This window comes from Balaenoptera ricei, chromosome 6 (genome assembly GCF_028023285.1).
Source record: "Balaenoptera ricei isolate mBalRic1 chromosome 6, mBalRic1.hap2, whole genome shotgun sequence".
Taxonomy (NCBI): domain Eukaryota; kingdom Metazoa; phylum Chordata; class Mammalia; order Artiodactyla; family Balaenopteridae; genus Balaenoptera; species Balaenoptera ricei.
The window spans coordinates 115469972-115495254 of record NC_082644.1 but is presented as its reverse complement, the minus strand read 5'-3'; the positions used below and the strand labels follow the sequence as shown (position 1 = coordinate 115495254).

The 25283-nt window shown below is 54.3% G+C and overlaps 1 protein-coding gene across 5 annotated transcripts in view; it reads right to left on the bottom strand.

The window, feature by feature from the left end:
• Nucleotides 1-25283, bottom strand: part of DNM1 (dynamin 1) — a 45412-nt gene that overhangs the window by 8214 nt on the left and 11915 nt on the right. For all 5 annotated transcript variants that reach the window (XR_009503776.1, XR_009503777.1, XM_059925730.1 and 2 more), the window contains exons 2-15: nucleotides 21698-21771; nucleotides 21329-21478; nucleotides 20756-20959; nucleotides 20372-20470; nucleotides 20108-20268; nucleotides 18950-19092; nucleotides 18681-18816; nucleotides 18421-18488; nucleotides 17151-17289; nucleotides 9738-9824; nucleotides 7167-7237; nucleotides 6943-6994; nucleotides 3897-4010; nucleotides 13-122 (exon numbers count right to left, since the gene is read on the bottom strand). Coding sequence is in view for 3 of the 5 variants with exons in the window: in XM_059925730.1 (XP_059781713.1) it covers nucleotides 13-122; nucleotides 3897-4010; nucleotides 6943-6994; nucleotides 7167-7237; nucleotides 9738-9824; nucleotides 17151-17289; nucleotides 18421-18488; nucleotides 18681-18816; nucleotides 18950-19092; nucleotides 20108-20268; nucleotides 20372-20470; nucleotides 20756-20959; nucleotides 21329-21478; nucleotides 21698-21771 (1608 nt within the window). In the remaining 2 variants the exon portion in view is untranslated. The remainder of the gene's footprint in view (nucleotides 1-12; nucleotides 123-3896; nucleotides 4011-6942; nucleotides 6995-7166; nucleotides 7238-9737; nucleotides 9825-17150; nucleotides 17290-18420; nucleotides 18489-18680; nucleotides 18817-18949; nucleotides 19093-20107; nucleotides 20269-20371; nucleotides 20471-20755; nucleotides 20960-21328; nucleotides 21479-21697; nucleotides 21772-25283) is intronic.

Here is a 25283-nt window from a genome sequence, read left to right as displayed (position 1 = left end):
GCAGGCAGGCACCTCTGCTCCGTGTTGAAGAGGGCAAAGATGTGCTTGCTGGACATGAAGCCCTTCTCCACGTCCCGCAGCTTCAGGTTGTCCACGGACAGCATGTATTTCTTCTCTTTCTCCTGGGGGAGAGGGAGGAGTGATGCGTGAGGTTGGTGCTGTCTCTGCTATGCCTCACTCCCTAAGGATGCTCCATGTTGCAGGGCGGGGGGACCTGGGACTGTAGACCACCAGCCCCCTTGCACTGCACGGGTGCTGTCTGATGAAAGCCTGGCCACGGAGCCCTGGGTCTGCTGGGCACCTCGGCTCCCCACGGCGTTCAAGCCCTTCCCACCACCTCCGCATCCATGCCAGAGCTCAAGAGCCTGGGGTGGCGAGGCTGAGCTTGGCTCCCACATCCCGCCCCAAGCAAGCCCTGGACGCAAGCCAGGCCATCCCCAGCCAGGGACCCCGCACTCGGCCTCTCTTGCCCCCAGCCTGGCCGATGGGGCCTGCTTTGGATAAGCCTCTGACTTCATTTCCTGACTGGAGAGACGGGGAAGGGGGGCGGCCACCAGGCCTGGCAGCTTCAAAGGGCTGGCTCAGCCCACTCCCCACAGCTGCCCATGTGTTAGCAATCAGGCACACAGCACAAGCCTGGAGATGGTGAGTCTGTGTGTGCAACGTGTGTGGTTGTATGCCTGTGCAAACATGTGCACGTCTGAGCACGTGTCCTCTCACCACTGTGCGTGTGCCCATGTGTCCCTGTGTGTGCACGAGGTTGCCTGAGGAGGTGCCAGCCCGGCCGTGTGTGCGTGTGAGCATGTTTGTACGTGTGCACAGTTTCGTAGGTGTGGCAACTGTAAATGTCCATGTGTCTGCATGAATGTACCTGCGGGACATGCGCTGTGGGTGCACATACTTACGTGCATATAGTTTTCGTAATGGGCTGAATCTGTTTGGTTTATCTGTATCGTCTGGGAGGAGTTATGCTTATCTGTGGATGGCATGTGGGTGCCAGGCCTGTGTGCACATGTGTGTACGTCTGGTGGGGGCTGACACGTGACGGTAGGCTTCTCTGTCCTACAGACAGAGGGGAGGAGCTCAGGGATCTTCGGAGGAGGTACCCCAGGATGGGGCTCTGGGAGGAGGGGAGGGGTTTCTGCTGCCTGTACCCCACTAGCCAACCCAACACCACAGGGCCCACGCCCGGGGACGCAGTGGGGGGTGACTGTGTGGGTTTGGAGGACTCGGGGCTTGGGCATGAGCCTCGCCTCGGATCTCGGGTCGGGGGCTGGGTTTCGGAGGACCCCGCTCCCCGTCCTGGCGTCATCCTGCCCACCTCCCTCTGCCCCCCGCACCCCCCTGGCCCGTCCAGCCACATAAAGCCCTCTTTATGCCAGGCGGGTGGCCGGGAGCCCCAGAGGGCGGCTGGGGGAGGAGAGGAGGAAGTTGCACACGCGGCCAGGGAACATCTGGAAGCATTCGAGGGAGGCCCCGCCGCCACCCGCCCTGCGCTCTGCTCTGGGGTTGGACACTAGGTAGGAGCAGCCTCCTTCCCGCAGGCCGGCCCGTCCCCAGGCCCCTCCTCCCCAGCCAGAGCTCCCGCTCACCCCTGCCACGTCAAAGGAGGCAGAAGGGGAGTCAGAGCAGAGAGGGGACCCCGGGCTGGCTGGGCTGGGCTGGGGACCTTGCATCTCCAGGACGTGGGGCCGAAGCTCTCACCCGACGGACAGACATTGCAGCCTGGAAGGATCAGAGGACACCTCCACTCCGTCTACCCAGTGTTTAGACTATCTGTTCAGGACTCCCAAATTGTACAGTAGTCTGCACATTGGTTAGGCTGGGCTGGGTTAGACCCTCGGCACCGCCGCTGGAGAGCTGGACCGACCCCCGCGCGCCATCCCAGAACCGGAGCCTGGAGCCGGGGCAGGGGGCTTGGGGGGCACTGGGTGGGCTGGGAGGAGGCAACAGGGGTGGGGGCGCCACCATGCTGTGGGACTGGGTGGGGCTGCTGATGGGTGGCGGAGGAAGAGTGAGAAGATGGGGGGCCAGTGAGGGCTGGGGATGTGGGTGGCCGCCTGTCTGCCCAGAGGATCACCCAAGTCCCAAAGACCAGACGGCTGGTGGCTGGGTGGAGAAGGGGGACAGATCACCCTCCGCCCAGCCCGGACCACCTCCGTGTCCCCAGCTGTTTTAGGGCAAAAAGATCCACTCACAACCCAACACACACACGCAACCTTACCTCGGCACGAACACACCTACAACTCGGAAACATACATTCCCACACTCGAATTTTAAATCACACATCCGTGTCCCAAGCACACACAAGTGCATGCACACACATGCGTGCACAGACGCACACACCCACTCACAATGGAACACCAGCCCTCCCCCATCCTTACATCCCCAATACATACAATGCACATCCTCAGACGTGCCACACGCACGCCCTCCCTCCTCAAGCCCAGTCGCCACACATACACACAGACGCTTACACACCGGGCACGGGCACACACGCCTCAGGCACACATGGTCTGCCCCCAAACACACATGCAAACCCTCATACACCGAACACGCCCCGACGCTAATACCCCAGACACTCTCCTGTCAAACTCCCACACCCCACGTCCACAAGCCTCACATACACCCTCACCTCCCAGCACTCACTGCCCAGCCCTCCCCCACCCACACATACACTCAACGCCGGGTCACACACGACTCAACTCAAATGTACACACGAAGTTCCACAGAGACCAGCCCCCCGACACACACACACACATACAAGGATGGGGGCCCCGCTCAGATATACTCCCTCCTCCCCGCCAGTGTAGCCCGTCGCTGGCCCCCAGCCCCAGGTCACACTGTCCCCTGGCCCTGTGCAAGGAACCTCAACACAGGAGCCCAAGGAGTGGTGGGGCATGGGCACGTCTAGGGAGGCTGCCCGGGCGGTAGAGCAGGAAGCGGTCCCCACACCCGTGCCCCGCACCGCCCCACACTCCACCCCTTCGAGGGGCCCCATGCTCTGGGAGAGGCCAGGGTTGGGGTAATGAGGTCCAGATGGCTTGGCGCCCCCGCCGGTGACGACAGAGGGCCCCGCCCAAAGTGAGGAGGGGGGCCCTGCCTGGGGAGACTTGGAGGGGGCAGGGATCAAGGAGGGGGGCTTGGAGAGCGAAATCAGAGGCCACCGCCCCAGGCTCTGCTCCCCCATGGAGAGCACCTTCGCCTTCAACAGACCCCTCAGGAAGAAGGGGGTCCCTCCCCCCGACTCTTTGGCCAGCTGGAGTTCATTACCACAAGCCCCCTCCCCCCCAGCCCTCCCTGCTCTCTCTGGTCACCTCTGGAATCCAGATGTGGAAGCCAAAGAGACTTGTTCTTAAAGGAGACCAGCGGTAGGGAAGGGGGGTGGCTGGGCTTCTCTGTGCCCAGTGGGCAGGGAGGGGCTTGGGGTGGTGCCTCTGTGGGGTCCCATCGCTCCTCGCCCCTCTAGCTGGAGGCACCCTGGGCATCCCCCTCGGCCTGCTGGGGGCTGGGGGGCTGGGGTGCAGGGGTTAACAGCGTGTCTGGCAGCTGGACTCGTGTGTGTCATGGGCCTGTGGAGGCCATGGAGTAGGAGGCACGCCCTGGAGCAAGAAAACAGGAAGGCTGCGGGGCTGGTGGGGTCAGGGAGGGACGCCCAGCACCCCTGCCCACCCCAGGGCACTCAGCCCCGAGCTCCCCATCCTGCCAGCCAGCCTGGATAAGCCCCCAGGATTGCCTGCCTCTGGTCCTGACCTCCCCCCTCCACCCCGAGGTCTTTGATGGGATTCTTAAATACCCCTTTTGGGTGGTTCAGTCCACTCCAAGCCTGTGGTAGGGTCTCAGCCTGCCTCTGGCCACCAGCCAAACCCCTTGACGACCAGTGGCCCTTTACTTACCTCGTCATCCTTGTACCAGGACAGATTCTCGGCGGTCAGCACAAACCAATACTCCTTGGAGCCCCCCTTCATGATACCGATGTTGTTGATGGTCAGCCAGCCCTTCCGGATGACCTGGAGGGTTGGGGGGGGGGCAGGAAGTCAGTGGACAGAGGCCAGGATTCCCCATGGAAGATGGGGTAGGCAAAGAGAGACCCTCAAAAGCTCACCCCTCCCCCAGCTCTTCAAGGCCTGGCTGGTCAGAGAGGGTGGGGGCCAGACCTGCCCTGGTTTGAACCACAAGTGAACAGAGGGGAAGACAGAGGAAGGCAGAGGTCAGCTCAGGATAAAGAGCCTTCTGACAGAGCCATCTGAGTAGGGGACTGGTGGCCTTGGTAGGGGACAAGCTCCCCACTGCTAAAAAGTGTGCAAGCAGAGTTTAGGTGGCTGATTGGGCAAGATAACTCTGAGTATCTTTTCAGGTTAACAGTCAGTTTATTCAAAGACTTTTTCTGCCCTCAGGGACTTTGCACATGCTTCTGTTGACTCTGCCTAGAAAGCACTTCCTCCTGTTTGCCTGGCAAATCCTACTCATCCTCTGGGTATGAGCTCAGAAGTCACATTCTCAGGCAGGCTCTCCCCGGCCCCCCATATAAGCCAGGACCCCTATTGTAATCGTTCATCACTCCCTTAAGCTTTCTTCTATGACGATGACTGGAATTTTGAATTTGTGTGTGTGTGTGTGTATGTGTGTGATTATCTGTTGATGTCAGTCTGTCTTGCTAAATTGTGAACTGTCTCCCTCGCTGGTGTATCCCAGCACTTGGCAGAGTGCTAGGCAAACAGTAAGTGATCAATAAATATTTGTGGCATGAATACATGAATGCTATGATAGTAGGGTTCTAAGAGTCTTTGCCTTCAAGCCCCAGACAGGGGTGCGGTGGTAGAGCACGGACGCGGGGGGGTGGGGAGGGGCTGAGCACAAATTGCCCAGACTCCTCTTCCTCGGAGAAGCCCAGAGTAGCAGGCAAAGGTCTCTTTTCACAGCAGGAAGCAGCTGTCCCTGGGACTGTCCTGAGCCACTGACGCAGATTAGGGCCTGTGGATTCTGCTCCAAGGGCAGGACCACTGACCAGACCCTGGTGGCGGAACAGATGAGGGGACAAGGGAGCTACTTCTGCTCCCTCCCCCAGTCCTGGCCTCCCTGGCTTCTCCCCTGAGCATCCGGAGAAGACTGAGCAGCCTGGGGCTGGCAGGAAAGCCCTCTGGGGTCAAGCCTGCTTCTAAGGCCCTCAAAGCCACCCCCCCGCCCCCACTCCCAGCCCTCCTTAAACCTCTCTGGCTTCCCCGAGAACCTTGCGGAGAACCCAAGTCACACAGCGGATCACAGCTAGTAGCTGCCTTAGTCATTAACAGGGATGTGGTAGCCAAGTGCCTCATGACCACTCTCCCACTCTCCCGGTCTGGAGAGGATCCCCTCAGCATCTTGTCACTGTCTTTGGAATTGAGTCTGAATGCCACACCCTGGCCCTCCATCTCCCCAATCTGACCAACAGACCTTTCCACCCTGCTCCTGCCCTGACTCGCAGCCTTTGTCCTCCCTCGGCCACCCCCAGCTCTGCCCTCCTCCCTGCTCACCCAAAACCCCCTTCCAGAGCCCCAGCACCAGGGGTCTCCTGTTCCCCCCACTCCCACCATGCCTGGGGCTTGACTACAAGCCCAGGCTTCCAAGGGGCAGGGCCAGAGTCTGACTCCTGTCCAGGGGCCAGCACAGTACAGGCACCAGTGAGTGTTTGATGAACCGAATTGCCCTGGGATATTGCATTCATTAGCTCCTTCATTCTATTTAGCACCTACTGTGTGCCAGGCACTGCACTGGGGGCTGAGGATTTACTGGTGAACAAGACAGACCCAGCCCTTCCCCTTATGGGGTTCAAGAGGGAAATGATATGATGCCAGTAATCACACAAACACCTAGATTATCACAAAGAAACTACAGCCTCTGGAAGAGCTCAAACTCTATGGCTGGTGGTACAACCAGGGCTGAGAAGTGATGTTTCAGCAGAGATCTGAAGGACAGAATAGGTAAGGAGGCACTGGTCTCTTGACATTTCATTCATCTCTTTACTCAACTCTCTGGTAGAGATGTCAGCTTAAAACCATTCTCTCGGGCTTCCCTGGTGGCGCAGTGGTTAAGAATCTGCCTGCCAATGCAGGAGACACGGGTTCGTGCCCTGGTCTGGGAAGATCCCACATGCCGCGGAGCAGCTAAGCCCGTGAGCCACAACTACTGAGCCTGCGCATCTGGAGCCTGTGCTCCGCAACGGGAGAGGCCGCGACAGTGAGAGGCCCGCGCACCGCGATGAAGAGTGGCCCCTGCTCTCCGCAACTGGAGAAAGCCCTCACACAGAAACGAAGACCCAACACAGCCAAAAATAAATAAATAAATAAATAAATAAATTAAAAACAAAACAAAAACAAAAAAAACCCCAACATTCTCTCTCATCCATCCATCCATCAATCCATCCATCTATCCATCCAACAGATATTTAAAGAGCTCCTACTCAGTGCCAGGCCCCTGCCAGGCATTTTCACCCACCCCAGCCCACATGGTCTACCTCTGGCTGAAGTAGATGCTTAGTTCATGCGCAATGATGGACAGATTGGTGGGACTCTGTGTGTGGCTAGACCCTGCCTCTGGCCTGAGTGCATATGTGGACACCCATGTGCTGGTGTGTGCAAGCAGCTCAAGCCAAAGGGTGCCCTCTTGACCCCTGCACATCCCCACTACAAATGGGTCCCCTCCTCCCCCTCACTACACAAACCAAGAGCCCCAGTCCTGGTACTCACCAGAATCTCATCCTGCAAAGAGGTAACCATAGCAACCACGAGAAGCACCGGGAGAGAGGAGAGAGGGTTACTGATGCAGAGTGGGAGGCTTGTGGCTGGCATCTGACAGGCTCTCTGGCCCCTGTGGGACCCTTCCCCTCGGGGGAGGGGGATCTCAGAGCTTGGCGTCCATCCGGCACCCTCCATCCCTCCGGCTGGGGCACTGGAGTTCACTCACCTGGTTCCCTGAAGCCTTCTTCTTGTTCATCTGGTTGCTCCTCTGCTGAGCACTAATGAGGAGAGAAAGAAGAGTCCCAGAAACTTCTCTCAAGAGGCCCGGCTTCATTGCTACTGCTCAGTGGGCACCAGACCCAGAGGCTTAACCCAACAGGCCTGGGTCCTACACACACATACACACACAGTCACACAAGGTGTCACCTTCTCTGACCAGGGAGCACTCACTTGGCAAAGCCTATGAAGTCCTCATGGTTGGTATTCATGTAAGCCAGTTCAATATCGATGAGGAGCATGACCTTCAAGGATACACAGGTCAGCAGTAAAGTGGAAAAGATACCACAGAGTTTTAAAATGCATGAAAAGCTGGGAGAAGCATACTTGCAGCATGTATAGAGTCCATAATAAATCAATCTATAATCCACAATAAATAAATGTATCCATAATAGTATCCATAATAAACAAAGAGTTCCTATAAATCAATAAGTGGAAGACAAGAAACACAAATCAAAATAGTCAAAGAACATGAATGGGTAACCCATAGAAGAAATGCATACAACCAATAAGGATATGTAAAAAATGCTCCCTCTCATTAATAAAGAAATGTGAGTTAAAATGAGACCCCTTTTTAACCTAGCAAATTAATAATAAATATTGATAATGACCAGTGTGGGCACAACTGTGGGAAGACAGATTCTCTCACATACCATTGGTGGAACTGTAAATTAGTATCACCTTCTTGGAGGGCAGTTTGGCATTATCTGACAACATTAAAATGCATATATTCACGTCTAGAACTATATCTCACAGATAAGCTCCTTGAGTGAGCAAAGATACATGTGCCAGGGTGTTCAGTCTGGTGTGGTTTGTAGCAGAGAAAAACTGGGAACAAGCCAACGGCTATCAGAAGGTGAAATAGATTATGGTATCCTCGAAACTAAAAGGCACTCTACAGCTGTTCAGAAGAATGAGGATAACTTCTAGATTCTGGCATGGGAAAATCCCCTTTGCAAATAATTAAGAGTGATGGGATTTGTAACCAAATTGTGATGGGGGTGACATTCCTGACGCTCAGTGCCGGGTTCAGACCCAGGCCCTGCTGCTTCCTGTGAGTTTGTCCTCACCGAGCTTCAAATTCCACAAATGAAGGGTTTCAGCCTCACAGGAGTGGTGAAGACACAGTGAGAGGAGGAAGGTCATGGGTCTGACCTGTAATAGGTGCTCAACAGATGTTAGCTACAATTATCTTCAGAGAAAAAAAGGCAAGACACACCACAGGATTGTGATTCTTTAAGAGTAAGAGGAAATCTGGAATCTGTATGTGTCTAGGGAAAATGTCTGGAAGGAGACACACCAAACTTTTAATAATGGTTCTTTTATGGGAGACTGGGGGCGGGGAAGAGTGAATGGAGGAACACTTACTCGTAATTTAATGACTTCTATACTGATTGAATATTTTATTGAGTATTTATCATTTTGTCATTAAAAAGAGACCAGTGAGGATTTAGAAACACAACATGGGCAACAAAAATGTGAGTGATTAGGGACAGCACCATTGTGGAGAAGGGGTGTATGAGGATGGAAGCTGGGAATTGGGAGTCAGAGGTGGGTATAGACAGAAGATGACAGGGAGATGGCCAAGGAAAAAGGACTCGCCTGTGAGCTTTGTGAGAGCCATGAGGGAACCTGCTCACCTCTGCTCCTCCCAGCTCAGAGGAGCATTCAGGGAATATGCTTCTTATTGAATGAATGAATGAATGAATGAATGAATATTTGATAAATGACTACATAAAAGGAAGGGAGGGCGCCTATGAGGGGTGTATGGTGACCCAGAGAAACAGCAAAGAGAGAGAGAGAGGCCCAAAGTGAGATGACCAGAGTATAGATAGTTGAGAAGCAGATGGTGGGATTGTAAAATGGAGCAGCTTCTCTAGAAAACTGTATGGCAGGTCCTCAAAAAATTAAACATAGAATTACCATATGATCCAGCAATTCCATTTCTGGAAATATACCCTAAAGATTTAAAAGCAAGCTCTCAAAGAGATATTTGTGCACCTGTGTTCATAGCAGCATTATTCACAATAGCCAAAAAGTGGAAACAAACAGATAAACAAAATGTGGTCTATTCATACAATGGAATATTATTCAGCCTTAAAAAGGAAAGATACTCTGACACGTGCTACAACATGCATGAAGCTTGCAAACATTATGCTAAGTGAAGTTAGCCAGAAACAGAAGGACAAATGTTGCATGCTTCCACTTATATGAGGTACCTAGAGTCATCAACTTCATAGAAACAGAAAGGAGAATGGTGGTTGCCAGGGGCTGGGAGGAAGGGGGAATGGGAGTCATTTTTGTTTGTTTGTTTTTGGCCGCACTGTGTGACATGTGGGATCTTCGTTCCCCAACCAGGGATTGAACCCGCACCCCCTGCACTGGGATCGTGGAGTCTTAACCACTGGACCGCCAGGGAAGTCCCTAGGAGTCACTGTTTAAGGGGGACAGAGTTTCATTTTAGGAAGATGAAAAGTTCTGAAGATGGATGGTGGTGATGGTTGCACAGCAATTTGAATGTACATAATACCACCGAACTGCACAATTTAAAGTGGTTAAAACAGTAAAATTTATGTAATGTATATATTTTCTCACAACAAAAAAGAGCAAGAGAGAAGCAGAAAGTTAATACAAGGAGAGGAAGTATAAGAGAGACTGAGACAGAAAAGACAAAGTGGGAAGAAGGAGGTGAGCCCAAGGACAGGAGTGAAAGGTGAGGGAAGAGGGGGCGGTGCGTGGGCTCACCTGCTCCTTGGTGCGACCCTCACGCTCCCGGATGTGGGTGGTCACGATGCGCTCCATCTCCTCCCGCAGCCGGGGGTACTGCTGGAGCTGGGGAGGGGGGGAGGGGAGAGAGCCACGTACACTGGGGGCATGGGTAGGGGGCACCCAAACCCCACCAGAATCCAGGGGCGTGGGGTGGGAGGGACACGCAGAATGCCCCACACCTGGGGGCCCAAGAAGCTGATGGCACCAAGCCACAGCCACCCCTTTCCCCCAACTGTGGGTTCCAAATGGCAAGTCAAGGGTCTTCCCAGTCCTGGGCCCTCTTCACTAGCCTACCTGGGCAACTTCATGGGCCCGGCAGTTCCCATGAGCACAAATGCCTTGGGAATCGGCCTGCTCCTCGGCTGCCATCTTGGTGGCAGCCATATTGGAAACAGACCTATTCGATTGAGGCCTTTGTTTGGGGCGCTGTTAGCGCCCCAAACTTTCACTGATCCTCAGGGCTACCCCTTGCCTCCTCAAAGGCTTGGAGGCACAGTCAGGTGGGGAAACAGGCAGGTAACAGCCTGCAGATTACGATCCAGGGAGAATCTGGGGAGGGCAGGGCCCGAGGTGCCAGGTGGCCTCCTGAGTCAGGCTGGGGACAGGCAATGCTCCTTGTCAGAGCTGGGGGAGGGGAGCAGGGGAAAACCAGCAGTCACACAAAGGACATGCAGGAGGCACAGGCATGCGAGGGCGTTGGGGGGTGGGGTGGGCATGCGGAGCGGGAGTGCCAGCGGCATGAGCAGTACCCTGCGGGGGCCCTCTTGGTAGCGTCCACCCGGCTTTGCCTCCCTCTGCATGCCCTGTCCTGGCACCACTACCCCGACACATCTGCCTGGCTCAGAGCTGGCCGGCCAGCCTGTCTCTACCCCACTCCTTTGGGGGTTGAAGCTCAGCAGCACCCTTCTACCCACCCACCCCCCCCCCTCAGTTTTTATCAACTGAGGCCAAAGGGGAAGTTGCTCCAAACCCTCCCCCCGCCTGTGAGCTCTGCCTTCAGCTCAGCCAGGCTCTGGGCAAAACCCGGGTTGACTCCTCCTTCAGGACTCTGTTGAATAGCGTGTCTTCCAGAAAGCCTACTGTGACCACCTCCATGTGCCCCATCCCTCTCCACCCCCCTTCCCTCCCCAAACTGGACTGTAATTGCCCTGAAGGTAGGGCCCAGGGCTGGGCACACTGCCAGTGCCCAAAGAGGGCATGTTGAAAGAATGAGGGAATGAATGAAGGATGGAAGTCTTTGCCCTCCTTGCCAGGGTGAGCAGACATGGGCTCCTCTGCCCTCTGGCTCATGAACCGGCAGCTCCTTGGAGAGAGGGACTCGCTGAGCTGCTGATGGTGGGAGTCTACCCAAGGGGACCTCCTCCTCTGCCATGGAGGGGCCCAGGCTGGGCAAAGCTAGACCCACACCTTGTCCCTCCTCCCATCCTGGGTCAGGCCCCGCAGGTGGATCCCCCTATTTGGGAAGAGAGCTGGAGGTTAGCGTGCCTGGGTCACAGGTAGTGATTCTGAGGGCAAGATGGAGGCCAAGGGGATGGGGTGGGGGTGGGGTGGGGGGCATCAGGAGAGGCAGGAGGGTGGGGGAGAAAGCAGCGCCCTGGATGCCAGCCCAGGAGAGGCAGACTTGAGAGATGCCACATCCTCCCCACTCCCCCCCGACTGTTCCATGGCTCTGCCAAGGGTGTGGCTCATGTGGCCAAGCTCAGGGGACCTGGGAGAGAGGCAGCCTGAGAGCCGGGGCTTAGAAACAGCACTGGCTGGAGGGTCCCAGTGGACCCTGCTGCCCCGAGAGGCTCAGGGATGGGTCATCACTCCTCACAGTCCCCGAGTTGGGGCGGATTTGGGACCGAGTCACAGCCACCAGAAAAGCCTCCTCTGAGATGGTCCCAAGTGCTCCCTCCCTGGGTGGCATTGCGGGAGGGGCAAGGAGGGAGGAGGAGGGAGCAATTTGCCAAAGAGCGTGACCAGTTCTCCCACTAACGGCCTGGATATTACATTTGTCAAGTTTTCCATGTGTCACAAATGACAGGGCAGCCTCAGCCCCTTTGGGAAGTTCTGTTCCCTTTGAGCATCTTTTTCCATTCTGGCTGCCTCTGCGCATTTCCAGAACTTTCAGCCAGTTTTTAAAATGGAACTTTTCTCTCTCAGGTCTTGGCTAAGTGGGGCAGTCAGCCTGGAGCCCACTGTTTAGTGGTCAGGAATGCAGGCCCTGGAGCCACCATGGCTCTGGGTTCAAAGCGAGCCCCCTACCCTGCTGACTTTCCTTGGAAAAGTGCTTGGACCCCTCTGAGCCTCAGTTTCTCCATGTGTGAAATGAGGTAATAATGGCACCTTCCCTCTTAGGGTTGTTGAGAGGACTGACCACACACCCTGTGCTGGACATTAAACTCCAGATTTCATCCAGAGATGAAACTCTAATCCCAGCAGGGCTAGGAATAATCAGCAGGAGTGGCTTGCTAAATTTAGAAGATTTGGGGAGGGAAAGAAAAAGAGGAAGATGGGTGAATTTTGCTATGTAAACAAAAAACTACTATGCATTAAATCAATTAAAAGGCAATTTTTTTTAGAAATAATTTATAAGCTTTCCTTTCTCAAGTTTTTGTTGATCAATTTTTCTCCTTACAAAAATTTACCGACTCACTGTAAGAAATCTGAATATGACTAAAGTTTGTGAAGTAGAAATGAAAAAATTCCTGTGTTCTTTGCCTTCTTAAAATAATGGTTAGTAACTATGCCTTTGGAATTGTATCACTTATGTAGATTATTATATTATATTATATATTTTATATATTTATCATTTATATATATTAATTTCCCCCCCCCCCCCAAATTCTACACGTTCGTCTCTGAAACCTGCTTTTCCCCCCATGGTACATTGTGGAAGGACACGTGAATGGAAATAAATATCCCTTGCCCTTTTAACAACTATAGTCTTTCATTGTCTGTGTGATACCATAGTCAATCCCCTCTTGATGGACATCTGGGTTGTTTCCAAAATATTACCATTTACCCTAATTAGTGCTTTTTTGGAAGGCAATTCAGCAAAGTATTCCACAGTTTTTAAATGTTCATATCTAGTAATCAGTCTTCTAGGAATCTATCCTAAGGAAATAATCCTAGAGAAAGAAAAATAAAATTCTTTATACACAAAGATGTTCATTGCCAGGGTATTTATAATATTGAAAAACTAGAGACTGTTTCAGTGTTCACCAATAGGAAAATGGTTAAGTAAACTATGATAAATCTATTCAATAGAATATTACGCAATCATTAAAAATGTTCACATAGGGACTTCCGTGGTGGGGCAGTGGTTAAGAATCCACCTGCCAATGCAGGGGACACAGGTTTGAGCCCTGGTCCTGGAAGATCCCACGTGCCGCGGAGCAACTAAGCCCATGCGCCACAACTACTGAGCCTGCGCTCTAGAGCCGGTGAGCCACAACTACTGAGCCCACGTACTGCAACTACTGAAGCCCGCATGCCTAGAGCCCGTGCTCCGCAACAAGAGAAGCCACTGCAATGAGAAGCCCGCGCACCGCAACGAAGAGTAGCCTCTGCTCGCCGCAACTAGAGAAAGCCTGCGCACAGCAACGAAGACCCAACGCAGCCAAAAATTAAATAAATAAATAAATAAATAAATAAAATTTATTTAAAAAAATGTTCACATCGACTATGTAATAACACCCACCAAAATGTATGTTATTAAGAGAAAAAGCAGGATACTAATATATTCACAGTGTAAATACCTAACAAAGTAAATAAACCTATGTACAGAAAAAAACAGTTTGGAGGAATAAATTGGTGAAAACTCTTTAGCGAGCAAATCTTGCAGAAGTTACCAAAACTGTGAATGCTCACATCCATTGACTAGGCAATTCTATACTAGAAATTTGCTCTAAAGAAATGACAGGATAAGTACTACAAATATATTTATAAGGCTATTCACTGCAGCACTGTTTGTAAAAGAAAAACAAAAAAAAGGTGGAAACAACCTAAATGTCTGTCAATAGGATATTGAATATATAAATCATGTCATATTTCTACAGTGGAATACAATTCAGCTGTTCAAGGGCATGATCTTTACGTAGCTACTACAAGGATTCCGCTCCGCATTGCTCAGTAAAAAAGAAGAGTTCACCGATCAGTGTGGTCAGTGTGATCCCTTTTAGGTTAAAACCGGTGTATATTTGTAATTAGTTAGGAAGGGTCTACTGCTAGCACACCCTAGTCCTTATCTCTAGGGCTGTGAGCTTATAGGGACTTTTGCTTTCTCTGTGCAGTTTGAATATTTTGATAACAATCATGTATGATCAGAACAAAATCAATACTGATAATTTCCTTTTTTAAAAAAAGGAGTGTATTTGCAGGAAATGTACAAAAATCTCAGTGTGGCTCTTGGAAAGGGAGTGTTGTTGCCTCCTTTTCACTCTTGGGCATTTTCCAAATTTTCTCTAATTGAGAATGTATCCCTTTCACAATGAAAACCCAAAGTTTTAAAAAATTTAGATATATTTTGTGTTCTTTTGTAAAGAGATTTGAGGTAGCTTAAAATAAACTTGGTATTTTTTAGTTTAGCAAAAGTTAAGGTTGCGTTGCTTAGTATTCATGATGCAGTGGGACCGTGATTTAGATGTCATGATATATACTATGCAATGGAGAGTCCAGCCCAGATTTGATTCCACCTGGATCAGGCACTGAGTGGATGCTAATTTGCTTAATCTATCCCCGTTTGGCACAGAAGTGAGCAAAAGTGAGATAGGATTGTGTAAGGGGCGCACAGGACTAATTATATATGAGCCACGAAAACCGCGATACTTATTTAAAACATGAAGTTAAGGCAGATGTTCCCCCACCTCTCAGTGTAGGGAGTTTTTTCAAATACAAGTGAGGCTGGACTCATGCAGGCCCCTGGGAAGAACTGCTTTAGACGATCTGGCGAAAAGTCCCCAAAATGCCCCAAAGTAGACAAATAGGAAAAAGCCATCTAAAAGGTCACAGATGACTCAAAAGAGGCTGACCCTGTCAAACATGTATGGATTACAGTAAAGTGAGTAACCCAATATGCTTTTAGGCAAATTGGTTTTGAGGGACTGGGATAGCTCCCCTGCCCCAGGAGGCCCTGATCCCAGATCTCTTCCCTCAGCCTCCCTAGATCTGAATCCCACTCTGCTGTTCCTTTTCTGAGACTCAGTTTTGTCATCTGTAAAATGGGGATAAGACTACTCACTGCTTAGGGTTGTTAAAAGGATTAAGTCAGATAACAAGGGCAGGCACTTAGCCTAGTGCTTGGCACACAGTAGGTGCTCGATAAACAGCGGCCACCTCCTTATCATCATCACCATCAAAGCGGCCATTGAGGATGCTTGGGTTAGAGCAAAGTCTTCTGGCAGAGGTGGGGGCCTGAAGGAATCATGAGTACAGTAGACCCAGGGTTAGAAGCTGGCATGAGACCCTGGGGCCAGGAATCACCCGGGCCGGCCTGGGCGTCTGGGTCCACCTGGGTGGCTGAGAGGCTGCCAGCCTTGCTCAGCAGTTGGTTCTTGCCCACGGGAGGCCCTGGCCATGAGGAAGGGGTGGCCAGGCCCAGCCCCTCCCGGGCGGCCATCATACCTTTTCGCTACACTTTCTGATGGTGGCCGTGAGCTCACTGACTACCATATCCACACACTTGATACTGGGCTCTTTAAGCTTCTGCACCTGCTTTTTCACTGTGGCTTCAAAAGCGAGATCAGGTGTGAAGAGGCCTGTCCTGCACCCGGGGAGGAGGAGGGGAACAGGAGGAGGAGCAGCCGGGGGTGGGCGGGCGAGGAGAAGGAGGGGAGTGAAAGCCAAGCAGGGCCAGGGTCCGGGGTGGAGGATGGCACAGACACGAGGGAGAGAGAGAGACACCGACACAGAGAAAGAGAGAGAGAAGAGAAGACAATGTGAGCGTGGGACCTGGCCCTCCTGCCGCCACCTGGATTGGCACCTCCCAGGTGCTGCCAAGCAACCCCCAGGGCTCTGAGGGCATGGGAGGGGTCTGAGGGACCAAGCCCCTGCCCCATCCAAGGGCAGTTACTGAGTTCATGTTCTCTCCCCAGGGCTTGCCTCCCTCCTCTCCCCCACTCTTCAGCTACACTGAGCCTGCCCTCTCTCTCTTTTCCTATGCCGTCTTTGTCCTTTTCCTATGCCGTCCTGCTGAGGAGCTGACCCAGGCCAGGACCCCAATCACCCACATTCTGTTCAATTCTAGGTTTCCCAGAACCTCCTGTATTCGCTTCATCCCGACTCCAAAGCCCAGCACCATTCCCTATTCTCCACCAAGGTTGTTGCATTCAGCCTGCTGCCCAGGCTGGGCACTGCACAACTCCAGGGGGCTCCATTTCCATAGACTATGGGGCAGATGATGCCTCCTGGAGTTGCTGTGTAGCTGCCTGATCGCCATTCTCCAGCTCCCTGCTCTACTCCTGCCCTTCCCTTTCTCCTCAAGGGGCATCCTTTGCCTCTCCTCCTAAGGAGTCTGGAGGAGCTCAGTTTGGAAAGACAGAGAGAGAGAAGAGGAAAGACAGAAAGAGTGGAGATGGTGATAGAGAGGGGCCAGGGCAGCAGTGGGGAGGGGAAAGGAAGGGAGTCTGGGGGTGGAATCAAACGAGCACTGGACTTGGAGTCCAAAGCCTTGGCTCCAAGTAACAGCTCTGCCACCTCCTAGCTCATATGACCTCGGGCAAGTCACTTGATCTCCCGAGCCTCAGTTTTCCTGCTGTGAAATGGGTGCCATCCTCCCTGCCCTGCCGTGCCCTCCTCAAGTGGTTCTGTGAGGCTCAAATGACATAGCAGAGGGGGCTCTGTCCCTGGAAGGCTGGATGTGGATGGAAGGGACGGGGAAGGTCCCGAGTGAGGGTCCTGAGTGAGGATGGCGTGAGATGGGGAAGATGAAGGACAGTGGGGAGCCAGGGTACCTGCTTGACCTGGGTCCTCTGAATCCCTCTGGCTGTCCAGGCCCCTAGGGCAGCACCCAAGAAGGTCCTGTACTTCGTCTGTCTCCAGGGACAAGACTTCCCCAAGACCCCTCCCTGGAGCCCCCAAAGATGACCCCACCTCTGAGAGCAGGGAGGGGGCTCAGGGTCCCCTCTTCTCCCTGAGCCGGGGGAGCTCTTGGTGGGCTCTCAGGGCAAATTACCACCATCATACCTGTCTTTCCAATGTCTAATCCCTTGGTTCGCCTGGTCTGGGGGGCGGGGCTGGGTGAGGCCCCCTCAGAGAGTCCCCCTCTCCTGGACTGTGGTGGCCTGCCTCCCCCACCCCGCTGAGGTCTGTACATGCTACCAGGAGGCACTGGGGGAGGTGGGGAAGGAGCGCCTGGCAGCAGAGCAGGGCGGGGCAGAGGCAGGGGCTGGCCGGGCAGCTGGTTACCTTCTTGGTGCACTGTCTAACGGTGCCGATTAGCTCCGAGATAACCATGTCCACACACTTGAGACACGGTTCTCGGATCTTCTTCACCTGCTTTTTCACAATGGTCTCAAAGGCCATGTCTGGGGTAAAGAGCCCCGTTCTGAACGCCCGGAGCGGAAGAAGGGCACGGTGTCACAGACCGGCTCCTGCCAGGAGCACCAGGCCAGGGCCCCGCCCCGCCCCACTGAGCTCTGCCCTCGGGGTCCTCCCACTACCCCTCTCTGGACTTCAGTGTCCCCATCTGTAAAATGGGCAGGAGGGATTCTGATGAAGGCCTTTCAATCGAAGCTCTTTAGGGCAAGACAAGGTCTGCTTATAACTGTTGCATTTGTCCTGCTTTGTCTTCAGATTCTGCTCATACAAAATGTTCTATGGCTAGAAATGGTTTGAAAACTGTCAAACTGGGTTTTCTTTAAGAGCCTTTCTGGGAATAAAGCATTTTATTTTAAGACTAGGAAAGAGATTTTTTTTTTCTTTTTTGTGCCTTAGCCAATGCAGTCTGTAAATTCCATGCCAAACCTTGGAATTGAACCTGCATGAAAGCAGTGACATTTTAGTCTTGTTCACTGCCTGGCACATAGCAGGTGCTTTAAATTTTCTTGTTGAATGGACAGTGTAGAGCTGGGTCCCTGGAGCAGGGCCAAGCTTTTTAAGGAACAGTCTATTCTCCAGTCTTTGTCCCGGCTCCACAGGCCTTGGGGTTGGCTAGGAGGAGGAAAGTGGGGTGGAATGGGGCCAACTTCGGGCTAATGGGACTGTGGGCGGGTCTGGAGGGTTGAGAGGCCTCATCCCATCATAAAAGGTTCACAGACTAACACCTGATGCTCCACCGCAGGCCTCACCCAGTGGTTTGGGCAGCTTTGCGCTGGATAGCACCGGGGGGAGCTGTCCTACCCTGGGGATGGGCAGGGGGCCCAAGCCCGAAGGGTGCTTCCCCAGCCACCTGTGTCTCGGGCTCTACCCCACTGGTCTAGCCTCCGAGCCGCTCCCAGGGACAAGCAAAGGAGGGTAGCAGGCTGTAGGTAGGGGGGTGGACTGGGTCTCCCATCCACCTCCCCTATCCAGAGCCTGTCCAAGCTGGGAGCCAGAAAGTCGGGGTTGAGGAGATTGGGGACTAGGTAGGGCTCTTGGTCCTTCCTGAGGGAGGCTCACTCCATCACTCCCTCTGTCTCTGCACTAGACCCCTCCTGCCTTCCAGGGTTCAGCTCCCCTCCCCGGGCCCAATACGTGCCTAATGCCATGTATATTCTTGATGGCATAGCTGATCTCCCTTCGGAGTTCCTTCTCGTCAAACTCCATCTGTGTAGGAGACAAAGAGATGGCTGGTCAGGGCCTGTTCTGCTACCTGGGAGGTCAAACAGGGTCCACCTCACTCCCAGAGCTGGGCATCAGGGCCTCTAGTGGGGTCAGCACACGTACGCATGAGAGAGTCTTAGGTAGGTGGGTGGGAGGATAGTCCTGAGCCCTCCTGCCCCTGGGGGTTCTGCCTACCTTGACCAGCTCAAAGGGGAAGCGCTCATGGAAGATCCGGTTGATGCGGGCTCCCCCCGACAATTCATAGGTGTCGATCTGGTCCCCTGAGCCCTCAATGCGCTTCTCAAAGTCTACAGCAAATTGCTGGACCATCCTGGGGAGAGAGTGACATGACCTGAGGGGGCAGCAGCAACCCAGTGCAGGGAGCCCTGGGAGAGCCCTGTGCTGAGAGGCTGGGGCGAGGGGCAGCCCCATGATGGGGAGTCAGGGGTTGGGGAGGGCCTCACTGCAGCAGAGCCTTGGTCTTGCGCGCTGGGTCATCAGGGCGGAAGTTCTTGTACTCCTCCACCTCCTTCTCAATGGACAGCAGCTGGCTCTGAAGCTTGTTCCGCAGCCCTGGCAGCGTGTCCCGGATGTGGTTTGTCAGTTGCTGGCGGTGGGGGCGAGGAAAGGGTTAAGGCCATGGTCACAGACCCAGAATGCCCACAGGACCAGGCAGGGGCCAGGATGTCTGGGGCCCATGTGGACGTGGTGAGGTGCAGAGCCACAGCCCTGCCCACTGCTGTCCTGCCCACCAGAATGAAAGCTACCTGAGGGCAGGGACTGACACACAGTAGGTGCTCACAGAGGTGTATTAATTGAATTAATGAGTCAATAACTCCATTTTCAGTAGAAGCCAGAAATCTAGATTTTTATTTGAAATTACCTGTTTTTGACTAATAGTTTTAGACACTACAAGAGCCAGATGAAATGAATCAGGGGCAGTGATGGCTGGAAGACTGCCCCCTTGTGCCCTTTGGGTTTAAGGCCTCCCTTAAGGTAATTCTCAAGTTCTGAGGCTCACTCTGGTTAGATCCCCACACACAGTATCTCCCTGAACTGCAGAATGACCCTAAGAAACAGGTCTCATCACCATTATCACCGTTTTACAGATGCAGAAATAGAGGCCCAGAGAGGTGGAGAGTCTTGGTGGGTGAGTGACAAAGCTGAGACTGGAACCCAGGTATGTGGCCTCCAGAGACTCCAGTTTTGTCCCATGCCACACTGCCTTCTTACTGTCAACACACATACACACACACACCCCTCAGTAATTCTGGAAGTCCCATTCCAGATGGAGAAACATCCTAGGGAAGCCCCTGGGATCACCCCCTCCGCAGATCAGCCTCTCCCCATTTCAGAAGGAGCAAAGGTCTTTAGCCAACCATACTCCAATCCTAGCCCCCAAGCCCAAGCCCTTGTCAATGCCACCCTCCACACAAGGTCTTGGACTTCTCTCCATTCTGGGGCGTTCCTAGGGCTCCCCTTCCTGGCCCCAGACAGGGAACGGTCAGCAAAGCTCTGGTGCTACCTCACTGTGGGACAGCGGGCAACCCTCACAAAATACGCTTAAATGATTCTGTTCTCATGCTGGTTTCCCCAGGCCTCATCCTGGCCTGAGCCCCTACCTGGTTAAGGACCTTCTGCAGGTAGGGCGTGCCCATGCGGTCAGCCAAGTGGCGGTAGGAAGGGTGGGAGAGGAAGAACTTGCGTTCAGCAGCCAAGGCAGCCGTGATATCTTTCTTACCATCGATGTCCTTCTGGCTCCGGTTCACCACTCCAATGTAGCCTGTGGATGGGGTGGGGGTCAGGGGCAACCAGCCTTGCAGGGGGTGGGGGGGCAGTGTTACGAGGAGGGGCAGTGGGGTGGGTCAGGTGTGTGGCCTGCCGACCTCTGCGCAGCGGGAGCAGCTTGTTCTCCAGAACATCACGGGCATCTGTGCCCTCGTCCATCAGGTCCAGCTTAGTGATGACCCCGATGGTGCGCTGACCTGGGGGTGGCAGGAGAGGGTTGTCTACATCTGCACTTGCCCTCACACAGGCTCCCTAGGCACTCCCAATCCCACCCCACTCCCCCCATCTCCCAGCCCACTCCCTCCCTTACCCACTGCCTGCCTCTGCTCTCCCCGCCTCATTCATTCTCCACAGTAGCCAAAATGATTTTTAAAGGCATAAATCTGATCCCAGGCCTATTCGCTTAGACCCTCCAGTGGCTCCCCCTTACGCTGTGAATAGACCCCCAGGGCCTTGCGCATCGGCTACCTGTGAAAACCTACCCTGGGGGTCCACCTCCTTGGCGACCTTGAGGGCATCAGAGTTGGCCAGGTCGGAGTTGGCTGGGGACACGGCCAAGATGAGGCAATTCTCCTTGGTGACGAACTGCATAAGCATGTCCCGGATCTGGAACTCGATGTCGGGAGGTTGGTCCCCCACTGGGACCTTGGTCATTCCGGGCAGGTCCACTAAGGTCAGGTTCAGCACTGGACAGGGCAGCGAGAGGGCGGGCTCAAGGCGAGGGGCGTGGCCGGGGGCGGGCGGATTAAGGAACAGGGCCGGGCTTAGAGAGGATCTGTTAGGGAATGTGGCCGTAGGTGGGTGGGGTTAGGGAAACGTGACGGGCTAAATGAAGGCCCGTTAGAGGCGTGGCCAGGGGTGGGCGGAGCCGTGGCAGTGTGGGACTAGGGGTAGGATACGCAGAGGAGGAGTCGCTGTTGGGGCGGAGTCTGCAGGAGGAGTGAAGCCCTTGAGGAGGTGCCAGCTAAGGGGGGCCAAGAAGATGGTTCTCAAGGGGCGGGGCTCAGAGACGGAGCCGAGAGGCTGGGGGCGGGGCCAGGGCCAGGTCTCCTCACCGTGCGGCGAGTAGACGCGGAGGTTGATGGGCACCGGAGAGATGCCCTTGTTAGTGCCAGTCACCCGGTCGGTCTCAGCCTCAATCTCCTGGCGCACCTCCTCGAAGTCGGTGAATTTCTTGCCCTTGCAGTGCAGGAACTCAGCATATTCTGCCCCAGAAGGAGGGGGGCAAGGGGGAGTAAGCATCATAATAGCCGGACCCCACCTGGGTCCCATCTTCCGCTGGGAAAAGACACCCCCCCACACCATACACACACACAAAACATTGCCTTCTTCTCCCTCCCCCCACGCAAAGCCACCTCTCTGTTACGCATTTTTATCCCCGCTGTTCGGATGGGGAATGAGGCCCAAAGAGGGGAAGCCCATACCTGTGGTAGCATTGACCAGCTGCAGGACCAGGGGGCGTCGGGTGACAATGCCAGATCCTCGGGGCAGGAAGTCCCTGCAGTGAGTTGGGGGTGAGAAGAGGGGCAAGGTCTGAGGAGGCTCCCTCTGTCCCAGGGGCACTTGTCCTGCCATTGGGAGCCCCAAAACTTGCCCAAAGTTCCCTGCCACACCTTAGCCTAAGGGCTTCACTATGGGGAGAGGGCAGCTGAGAAAGGTGTAACAGATCACCCCAAAATCCTCTGGGTCACAGAATTTGTGCCTCTGAACTGACCCCCAGACCTCTCCAGGTCTGCCCTGTGTTAATGCTGAGCCAACAGGAAGTCCCTGCCCCAACCCAGCCACTGCCATTCAACTCAGGAGAAACTGAGGCATGAAGTGCCCCACCCCACGTGCCCAAGCGTCCAGTGGCCACAGAGTGGATGCCAAGGAAACGGAGTTGCACCTCCTCCCCCCCCTCTTCCGCTGTGGGGAAAGGCAGCATCTCACTTCCCCTTCCCTGGGCCCCATCTGGCTGGGGTTGAGGATGAGGGGGATGGGGGGAAGGAGGAGGCAAGGAAAAGAACTCATGCTCCTTAAGTACCTACTGCATGCCAGGCTCTTCGTGGGCAATATCTCCTGGACTCCACACAATAGCCTCATGAGGAAGACACTGTTATTATCCCCATTTTACAGACGAGGAAACTGAGGCTCAGAGACATTCAGGTTGCCCAGCCAGTATCTACCAGACCCTGGGCACAGATCTGTTTGACTCTCTGGTGAAAGCTTTCTGCCCTTCAACTCCCTGAAGACCCAGCTCCCTTTGAAGGACTGGACTGAGGCGTCCCAAAGTCACCTCATGCCCCTAGACCTGATGTCTATTCCTCAGACATCTGCTGTGTCACTGTCAACCTCAGCAGTCCTTTCAGCTAACTCTTGAGGGTGCCACTTCTCTCTGTCCTGTCAGCTCTTCTCATCTCCCCACCCACCCACCCACGGCCCCACCCAGGCCAGCACAAGAAGGAGGGTGGAGGCCTCTCCAGGGATCAGGCTGTTGGGATCACAGTTATGGGATTCCCAGGACTCAGGAAAGGGGGGAGCAGGCCAGAGCCTGAGGGACCACAGAGATCTGGCCAGTCACCTCATTCATGGAGAGGCACATGGAGGCCCAGGGAGGGGAAAGGATACACTCAAGATCCTATAGGGGGGACTTCCCAGGTGGCGCAGTGGTTAAGAATCCACCTGCCAATGCAGGGGACACGGGTCCGAGCCCTGGCCCAGGAAGATCTCACATGCCACGGAGCAACTAAGCCCCTGTGCCACAACTGCTGAGCCTGTGCTCTAGAGCCTGCGAGCCACAACTACTGAGCCCGTGAGCCACAACTACTAAAGCCCGTGCGCCTAGAGCCCGTGCTCCGCAACAAGAGAAGCCACTGCAATGAGAAGCCCGCGCACCGCAACGAAGAGTAGCCCCCGCTCGCTGCAACTAGAGAAAGCCCGCGTGCAGCAACGAAGACCCAACACAGCCAAAAATAAATTAAAAAAAAAAAAAAAAAAAAAGATCCTATAGGGCTGGGACACAGCCAGGTCATGAACATGGGTCCCCTGCCCCCAGCCCAGAGCCTGACCCGGACTCACAAAGCAGGTTTGGGGCAGAGGGTTTGGGGACAACAGAGTAGGCCCAGGTTTCTGGATTCAAGGCCTCATCTGGGGGCCCTGGGGAGGCCTCTTCCATCCCCTGTTCTCACCTTGCCCCACCTCTGGGGAGAGCAGAGGCTAATGGGGAGGAGTCAGCCACCTTATGGGGAAGAAGAATGATAAATCCTGCATTTATCCATCATTTCTAGGTGCCAGGCAAATGCTTTTCATTTGTGCAAGACTGTGAGCTTCAGAAGGGTGGGCTTGCATCTTTCTGTCTGTCGCTGTATCCCATGGCTCAGCACAAGGCTTAGCACACAAGACGTCCTTAATAAATGGGCACTGAATTCCCAAGTCCTCAAAAAGTGCTCTCATATGGAAATGATCATTTTACAGATGAGAAAACTGAGGCTCAGAAAGGTGAAATGACTTGGCCAAGTTCACCCAGTGAGGAATGGCAGAGCTGGGATTCAATCCTGGTGCTGTTGAACTCCAGAGCCTGTGAACTTTCCCATCAAACTCTGCTGCCCCCTAAACCTGAGGAGCCAGACTTGGCTTTTTATGTAATTCAATTAAATTCAGTCTAGAACATATTTGGGAGCAGCTGCTCTGTGCCAGGCTCTGTGCTGGGCCCTGGGGATGGGAGGAGATGAGTCAGACAGTTCCCAGCCCGAGGAGCTCACAGCATGGTGGGAGAGACAGAAGTAAACAGATAATGCAATGCAGTGTGACATGTGCTGGAATGGAGGTGCACCAGGCAGCACAGAGAGGGAGGTGATTAACTGGGGGGGAGGCGAGCAGGGAGGGAGCTTCCTGTCTCTGTCTCTCCCATCCTTTATTCGCTGATGCCTTTGCAGGGGTGAGCCCCTAGTACTTGGGATCCCTCAGGGCTGTGGAGGTAGGACATCTGTTCTCACAGAGGCTGGGGTGGGCCTGGGGGCCTGGGGTCTACCTTCTTCCCCACCAGCTCCTCACCCAGCAGTACCATGGCAACAGTAGTTGCCATGGAAACTGCAGGAGGGGCTGGGAAGGATGGGACTCCCCACAGAGAGCCCCCTCCCCATGCAGAGACATGAACCTTCCCTGGAGCTCTTCCCTGAGAGCACCCCTCCGCCCCTCACACAGATGGGCCCACCTGGCCCTGGCAGGCCTGAGGGGTGGAGGTCCCTGAGGTGCCACATAGAGGGTGTGGGGAGCCCAGGGCCCAGCTGGCGGGGTGGTCAAGGGTCTGTGCCAGCCTGCTCCGAGTTGCTGCCTCCCAGGGCTACTTAAAGGACAAGCAGCTTATGGGAAGGCGAGATTAGAGCACAGGGCCATGTGTGGGAGCAGAGAGCCTCCTCAGACCAGGATCTCCCAGGGCCGGGGTGGGGATGGGGTGCCCAGGTGGGGAGGGGCCCCATCTTGGCCCTGGCCCAGGTTCTCAAAGGGAGGCCCTCACACAGTCTGTGTCAGAGTTCCCCAGGCAGCTTGTTCAAATGCACATTCCTCAGACAGGCTGGGTTAGAATCTCGGGGGGGGGCAGGGGAGGGGAGGAGGGAATCTGGATTTTAAACACGATCCCCATATGATTTTCATGTTCCTGTCAAGTTTAAGGATCACTGGCTCAGTGATGAGAAGCCAGTGCCAGGCAGAGGCCCTGGGTTCGAATCCTGCCTTGGCCATTCCCCGGCCTGGTGCCCCCGGGGCAAGTTGCTTCACGCTCTGGGCCTCAGGGTCCTCAGCTGTAAAGCACATGATCTAAACCGGGCATCACATACTACCACGCACGGCTGCGGGAGGATCCTTGGAGCCCTTTCACCGAAAGAGCTTAGCCCATGCCTGGTACATAGTAGGCGCTCAGCAGCCGGAGGGGCCTGTCAAGGAGGTCCTCCTGTCCTCAGTCTCTTCCCTCGGAGGCTCCCCAAATTTCAGCAAGGAATCCAAGATCCTGAAGAGCCCTCTGCCTCACCTCCT